Below are 8,250 nucleotides of genomic sequence, written 5' to 3'. Positions count from 1 at the left end.
CTGGCTCATTATTTCCGGATGTTTGGATAGGCAACATTGCATGTTTTTTACAGAGTCTTTAAAAAAACCAACAACATACTAGGCTTTGCAATCATAGATGGGCTGTAAACTGCATAGTAGCCTTTGCCTCAAGGCATAAGCTCTGAAGACTATTTACGGGAATTCCCTCTGACGTTACATTCGATTCTCATCACATCGGACCCACAGACTGCCCTCGATCCTCCTCCAAAACAGGAAAGCGACTGGGTTGGACGATCCCGGGGAATCTCCTTCGCTCCTGCACAAATCCTTCCCGCTTCCTGCAAGCGGGTGCTGCCACCGCACTGCCTCGCGAACAGGCCGGCAGCAGCGCAGGGTCCGGAAGAGCCGCTCGGGCCTACTCTTAGGGGAGGCTTCCCCTGGCCCCCGCACGCCCACGGGATCAGCCCGGGCGGCCTCGCCTGGCCCTTCCGACCCCCTCTCCCCCCCAGCGGGAGGCGGCCGCGAGCCGAGGGGGAGGCGAGGGGGGAGAGCGGGGCGCCCAGGTAAACAAAGCCCCTGGAGCTCGCCCACGACACGCCGGAGCCCCCGGACACCGCCTCGCCCCGCCGCCATGGCAACCACACCCGCCCCCCAGCAACACTGACCGCGCGCCTCCTCCCTCAGCCTGGAGCCTGCGCAACAACCGTGGGGGCGGGGATGATGTGCGCCCCACCCCGCAGTCTATTGGCGACGCGGACGATTCCGGCGCGTGATTGGCCCGCGTTCCCGTCGGTCTGCGAGCTGCGGCGCGCGATTGGCTGCGAGTCGCCGGGTGGGCGAGCCGGGTTTGAATCGCTCTCGGGAGGGAGGGCGGTTACCGCTGCCACGTTGCCGCCGCCGGTGGCCCTGCCCAGCCCGGGGTGCGCTCGGCAGCGTCCGGAATCGCTCGGCAGCGTCCGGAGGCGGCTCTGAAGGGAGCGTTGGGGCTGCCGGGTCGGGGCGCGATGCTGGCCGACAGCTTGGTGGAGGAGTTCGAGCTCCGCGAGGATGAGCCGTGGTACGACCAGCAGGACCTGCAGCAAGGTGAGGCCGCCGCTTCCCCCGCCCGAGCAGCTGCCTCCTCCTGCACTTGCGAGGGCTGCCGGGGCTGAGGAGGAGTCCGGCTCTGCGCTTCCCCAGCCTGCTCCTGCCGCGCGGACCGCCCCGCCGTCCTGGGCATGAACAGAGCACCTGCGCTCCGGGGCTTTCTTCAGAAACTTCCATGCGGGGCATTAACTAGGAGCCCGCCCCGGAGAAACACGCCGGGAAAAAACCACTAGAAGCTGATGCTGCGGGACCAGGCATCTGGCGTTGAGCCTTCCCTTGTCCCCAGTGCTCGGGGCACTTGGAAGTATCCCCTCGTTACTTGACAATTCGGTAGAATAACGTCTGTGTATTTAATAGAAGCGCGTTACTTAGTTTCCGTTCTAATATGCCATTAGGTGTCTCACAGGCTGACCGGCATCGACACTGGGAATGGGAGAGGTTCAATCAAGTGTTGCCAACTCTCGTGATTTTTGGCATTGTTCTTCAAGTCCACGTTCTGGGAACGTGAAAGACGTAGCTCTTTCTTTTCTTCATATTTATCTACTTATAAGAAAGGGCTGTTTTTTTCGCATACCCAAAGCGAGGACTTTAACAGCAACACCAGCAATCATGAGAGTAGCTTTTTAAAAGATTAATTCTTACAACCTGAAAACCTGCCCGAACCATCTAATTTCAGAGTCTACAATCTTTGATTCTTATGCCCAAAAAGAAAACAAAATTTTGGCTGGGGTGTTATGACCCTGCACTTGTTCCTGCCTGGGGCAGGGGGTCGGACCTGATGATCTGTTTAGGTCCCTTCCAACCCTAACAATTATGAAAATTTAACCGGGGGGGAAACGGAGTTTAATATCTAGTCCCTTCTTATTAAGAAAAAAGTATGGAAGTGACTTTTCTGTGTGCTGGGATGGTAAAGAGCAACTTCCTACATTGGATATATGTTTTGGTGCCCTGATGAAAAAAATTCATGCATGCTAAGAAAATGGCCACCAGCTTCAACAAGGTGTTGACTAGATCACAACCCAAAATGAAAAATAAATGCACAATTCAGAGACTCTTCTAAGACTTGTTTAAAAGTAGGGCTCATGAACTAAATATTCACAAGGGCTAATCAGTGTATACCATATTGCTTAATAGTCTCTTGTTGAAAGGAATGGGCACAACTTACTGCACAATTATCTTGGGTGGATTATTAAAACATAGGAGCAGGACACTGGCGACATTATCTTGATGTTTGGTTGCCCAGTTGTGCAAACTTTGCTGAAGGTGTTATAATAAGTGTCACGAAGAGATGATTGCTTAGGGAGAACAGGACTTCCAAGTCTGGAGTTTCCAGACATAACAGTTAAACCTAATGAGTCTCGACTGATCTGCCAAAATCTTGCTTGCATATTGTACTTTCAGGGACAAGGTGTAAATTGACTAAACTTGTATTAGCCATTCATGACTGTTCAGGGACTATTCTTATGGTGAAAAGGGAACTTCTTAAATATCTGACTGAGATATTAACTAGCATATTGCCAAAATGTATTCAAGATCACAAAATAAAATGGAATGCAGAAAGATAAGCTTCTGTACTACACTGAAGTTTCAGCTGGTCTTTTATTGTTTTTTATCCTTAATTCAGCTGGTTAGCTATATTCTGTTGTTTACTTGCACCCTTGCTTTTATTGCACCTTGAACTCTGAAGGACTGTATTAGGCTGCATAGTTATGTCACCAGCCAAACTCTGCAAGTGAGGTCAGGCCCATGAAAGCTCACGCTGTTTTTCTGGTTTAGTTTGTCTATAGGGTGTAAATCTACCCTGCCTTCTGCTTGACTTCAGACTAACATGGTTAACCTACCTCTCCAAATTCCCTTAGATGTTAACAAAAGCAGTGTCTGAATATGTCATGTTAAATAGATTTAAAAAATGAACACCCTTTAATTCATGCACTAGTAGCCTAACCATCTTTGAAAAAATTGAACACTTTCAGCTCTTCTTGAAACCAAGACTTATCAGTACCTTAATATAATTCAAATCAGCACATTGGAAAGCAAATTCTTTCTGCAGTATTTAATGCTCTGAGTTTTAGATGAGACCAAAGTTTCACTTTAAGACAAGGTTTGCTTTTTCACATTTGTGTGATTGCCAGTCATAAAGAAACCAATTTCTTCTCTGTCAAGAATAGCAAATTTTTCACATAAGGAAAACATGAATGCTGCTTTGGAACTGTGCCAGAATAACAGACTACATTTAAGTCTGTAGCATGAGCATCTAAATAAAAGATGGAATAGTACTGTACTCCTTTTGTATTGCTTCATGGGCAAAGTGCTTTGTAAACATAAATATCACACTACCAATACTCATGTTACACACTAACAGGAAATTACATGCACAGTTTCATTCCTTCCAGTTTTCTAAATACTTTCTTCTCAATTGGTTAGCTCTCTCAAGCGTATTTTAAATGCTTGGTTTTGGCTCTTAAGTCATTTTACAAGTTATGTATGCAGCTGCTTGTCTTTAATAGAATCCTACTGCTTGCTTGAAGCATTGAGCTTAAGTAAACCTTGGTACGCTTAGCAACATTTAAGGCAACAAAAATAGCATGAGTTATTGAACGGCTTTAATAATGATGGCTGATGACCAGCTAAATTTAGTACGTTGTGTGGAATTAGAAAGTCTAAGTAGGATTGTAATTATGTAAAGGGTTACAGAATCACTGAAGCTGTGGACAGCAATAGGTACTACAGAGCGAGATGTGAAAAAACATGGTTTGGTTTAGGACTTCTTAGTAGACAGGCAAAAAACTCACACTTGCTGCTTTCTAATACAGACTAAGTAGGTAAGATAACATGTAGCAACAAGAGGTCTTAGACAGAATTGGCAGAGTGGGAGACTTATAGAAAGCCTAGGAAAGAAAATGGAGCTACATTTGCACTTAAATAGATGCAAGACCAAAACTAAATGCATTTGTGGGGAGGGGGAGGAATACCAAAGCAAGAATGCTTAGTCTCTTTCTTTACATTATGATGTACAGGATGCCTTTGTGCCTAAACACAGCTAACTCCCAGATAGCTTTTGTTGGGAGAGAGGACAACTGATTTGCTTAAATAAAGAGCCATTTAAGCTGATAACCTAAAAAATGAGGAATTTGTTTCATACTGCTGAAACCTTCAATGCAAGACCTCTTTTTCTCAGGTGTTTAAATCGCACTGGAAGGAACACTACATTCTCCTTGGCTTGTCCTTCCTTGTATTCTGGGTAGCTGCCATTTGTGGGGATAATTCTATATATCTAAAAATTAGCAAGATTGTATTACCAGTGGGCATGCTTGAGACAACTTGGTCATGGTCTAAGTGATGTGAAAGAGGTGGAAAATTTCAGAAGTTAAACAATGCGTCTCTTACACTCCATGCTTCTCTTGATATTAATACTGTGTTTAGATGGTTTACTGTTCCAGCAATAACCTCAAGATTATTAGTTTCCACTGCTGTCTTTTTAGTTTAGGACCAAAATATATGTAATACCCTCACATGCTAATTATTGTTCACAAATCTTCCGTAATGCAGATTCGTGAATGCCAAGCTCACCTTTCAAAGGAAGGTTTCTGATTTTAGACATGGTCCCTACAAAATGTCTTTGTCTTTCTCAACAACAGCTGTATTCATGAGAACTCTGAAGGTGGCTGAGGGGGATTGTGCTGAAAGAGAGCCTAAATATCTCTGAGAATAAATGACCTTTACAATAGCTTTGGGGAAGAAAAGAAACCGACTATTGTATTGCACTGATTATAAATTAAGATACACTACATATCTGAGTGTACACTTTGCATCTGTGTGAGCTCAGTGTTTGTCAGTCTTCCTATTTCACCAGGGAAAAACTTGTCAAAAATATAGCTGCTTGATCCCCTGTAAGCTAGACTGGTGGTGGTGGTTACAACTGAGGGGGGTAGCTTGAGAGATGAGGACATCTAGTCCCCCATCATTCCCCTCAGGCCTTGTCTAAATAAAACTTAAGAGGCTTTTTGAATTTGTCTCCCCCACCTTCCAGCTCCCCTCACCCCACATATGCCTGATCCCCAACCAGTCAACAACGTGTCATTTTAAGGTGGTATCACCCTCTAGCTGACTGCAGGATCTGGGGTAAGAACCACTCGGAGCAGGTGATCTAGTTTATACAGTTCTCCCTTCTCATGATGGGAAAGATGGCTTTCATTCATAATAATCTTCAGGGAGGGAAAAATGAGAAGATGGAGGTAGCTCGGGGGGGGGAAGAAGGACAGAGAAAAATCCTGGAAGATGAGTGAAAGGAAAAAGGGAGTGTGAACGTAGGAGGAAGAGCCAAAGGAAAGGGTGAAGACGAAACATAAAAGAAGGGAGATTTTTTACATTTCAGATCAATTCCAAAATTTTCATTACAGCCCAAATGAATGCTGTATTCAGAGTTAGCATATTTCACAAAGAATTTGTAGTGGAGTGAAATGTCTCAACAAAAACAGTTGTGATATAACGACAACACTTTCTCAAGGGTATAACTGAAACATACTAAAATGTGATAATGTTCAGCACACACAATTGTACATAAACTGTATGACCCTTTTTGTGTCTTTTAGATCTACATCTTGCTGCTGAGCTTGGGAAGACATTACTAGATCGGAACACTGAGCTGGAAGAATCTTTACAACAAATGTATGCAACCAATCAAGAACAACTACAGGAGATAGAGGTAAATATTTCAGGGTGTTATCAGTTCAAATACTTTTGCCAGATGCAAATTAAAAGTATTTGGATGGCAGGGAACTGTGGTATTGAGATTTTCAAAACTTCATCTCAAGAAAATACCATGCTACTTCTGGCAGCCAATTAAAGCTATTTTCAAATTCTGAAAACTTGAGACCTCATGTAGACTTAATCAAAACATACTTTTCTCTGATTAGCAAAAGGTTTGGAGCCAGACTTACACAAGTAAAAAAAAAAAATTATTTCCATCAATAACAGATTTCTTGTGTAGAAACTACTTAGTTCAGTAATTTGTTTATTTGCTAAACCTTCCTGTACTTGTCACTTGAAGTGTGAAATTTGTCACTTGTGTAAAACATTTCAGTGGCTGTTACACAAGCTTAACTTGAGACATTCAGGATGGAGAAACTCTTAACAAATAAATCAAATTCTGAGATACTGATTTTTAAAAAAAAATAAGCTGGGGTAATTGAGCAGGTATATGTTTATCTCTTAGAAGGAAGAGCAAAGACACAAGATCAGGAACTCCAGGCTGCAAGTAGTTTAGCTTTTTTTCCAGATTTGTCAAAACTTTTTATGGATTATCATGCACATATGTATCTAACTTTTCAATTAAAAGACTTGTAAGGATGATCTGGTAAACAGTTTAGAAGCTATGGATATAAAAGAAGTTTAAAGCGGTTTGAAAGGCATTATTGTTTGAAATATAGTGCCATAGCATGGCTGGTTTTTTCCATTAAACCTATGAGCATTAGAATTATGTTTTGCTTAAAAGGATTCCTTTACATGGTAGGGAGCAATGTTTATTGTTTAGTCTGAACAACAAGCATTAAAGTAAAACCAATTCAAAATAAACTTATTCTGTTTACAAAGTGCAGTCACTACTTCAGTCACTCATTGATAGAAGCTTTAAATTCTTTAGCTGGGGGAAAGGAGCTGTGCCTGGTATTTACTAAAGAAATCAGGTGACTGAAAAGTCTGTATGGTGCAAGTAGTATTTTCAAGCAGTAATCATTTTAAAGCAGTAACTAAACTGCTCTTACAATTAAGAGAATGTTTAAATGTTCTTTGTACATCAATGGCAGACACCACAGCCTTAACGCACACTTGCTACTGATATGCATATGAATGTAAACTAATGCTGTGATAGAGAAAGGTATGACTTGGTAAATACCAGCCTATTCACAGATTTCAAGCCTTGTTTGTTGCTTTTTATGTAAAAATCATATCAACTGGGTCAAAAACTTGTAACTCCCATTCAATTTACTTTTTTTTTCTCCCGCATTTAAGTTCTTGTAGATATTCTCTTAATAGTCTGGTCATTCTGTAGTATGAACAACAACAAAAAATCAAAACAGTGGATTTGCAAATTACAGCAAAGAACCTATCTGTGTGTGTGTACACACACACACGTTTCCCTCACTTTACATGGGTTCTGTATGTGCGGATTTGCTTTTATGCAATGACGTTTTTTTTATACCAAAAATTTGTTATATGTGAAGTAAATTCACTCTTATGCGATCAGTGTGGTGGATGCCCGCAGTCAGCTGCTCTGTGCGGTGTATTGTGGGAGTGACATGCACCAAAATATAGTCTCCTGTGTGGATCTGTGCTCCTCACTCATTGTTTGCGACACATGTTTCTGTAGTCGTCCCCATTATGATAGTACACTGTGTTTGTGTGCACTGTCTGATGTTGGCAAGTACCAAAATTGTCTTGTAAAAGTGGTAGAAATGGGTCTGGGGGTCAGTACAGTGGAGGTATTGGAACATATCCCTATTTGTTACATTGTAAAGTGGGCTCCCTTTATGCGAATTCAAGTTATGCGCTGTTTTCCAGGAATGCATGTACAGCATAAAGCAAGGGAAACGTGTATGTAAAAAGCTGAAATGACTCCCTCAGGTATACATGGTTCACAAACAAGATTTATTACTAGAATCTAAAGTGTTAGACTGCTATATGAACATTACTAGGTCTCAAATTCTGACTCACTTCTACACTGTCCTTATCAAGGGAATGCTTACATTTTGCCAAATGGGTAAATGAAAGTTGTCCCTTCTACAGATGTTCCCTGGAACGTAGAACTAAGCCAGGGTCGGCAACCCCTGGCACGTGTGCTGGGCATGGCACGCAAGCCCATTTTCCTCAGCACACATTGGGGCTGGGGAGGCAGCAGCTGTTTGCAGCCTCCCAGCTGCAGTTGACCCCAGCTCTGGGTAGCTGTTGCCGGCCAGGAGCCCAGGCTGCTCCCAGCAGGCAGCTGGGATTCTGCAAGCCCTGTTGGGAGCAGCCTGGGCTCCGTGGCTATCAGTAGGTACCTAGAGCTGGGGCCGGCTGCAGCCTGGAGGCTACAAACAGCTGCTGCCTCCCGACCCCTATGGGCACAGTGCTGGCACCTGCCACCTTGTCGGGGCTGGAGGGCAGCAGCTGTTTGTAGCCTCCTGGCTGCAGCCGGCCCTGGCTCTGGGTAGCTGCTGATAGCCA

General features: G+C 43.6%; 2 protein-coding genes across 2 annotated transcripts in view; one reads left to right on the top strand and one right to left on the bottom strand.

Annotated features, from left to right (window-relative positions):
* The window catches only part of LOC109294472 (transmembrane protein 180-like), a 25,897-nt gene extending 25,163 nt beyond the window's left edge, over nt 1-734 (bottom strand). Inside the window, exon 1 of the mRNA XM_019512855.1 lies at nt 627-734. The gene's annotated coding sequence lies outside the window, so the exon portion shown is untranslated. The remainder of the gene's footprint in view (nt 1-626) is intronic.
* A 73-nt stretch (nt 735-807) lies between these two features.
* Nucleotides 808-8,250, top strand: part of CDR2 (cerebellar degeneration related protein 2) — a 15,561-nt gene continuing 8,118 nt past the window's right edge. Inside the window, exons 1-2 of the mRNA XM_019512856.1 lie at nt 808-1,044; nt 5,640-5,752. Coding sequence (XP_019368401.1) covers nt 966-1,044; nt 5,640-5,752 — 192 coding nt within the window. The 5' untranslated portion in view covers nt 808-965. The remainder of the gene's footprint in view (nt 1,045-5,639; nt 5,753-8,250) is intronic.

Source organism: Gavialis gangeticus, unplaced genomic scaffold (genome assembly GCF_001723915.1).
Source record: "Gavialis gangeticus isolate Ggan-Ray unplaced genomic scaffold, GavGan_comp1, whole genome shotgun sequence".
NCBI lineage: Eukaryota > Metazoa > Chordata > Crocodylia > Gavialidae > Gavialis > Gavialis gangeticus.
Note: the sequence above shows the minus strand (reverse complement) of the source record. Positions and strands in the feature narration are given on the sequence as shown.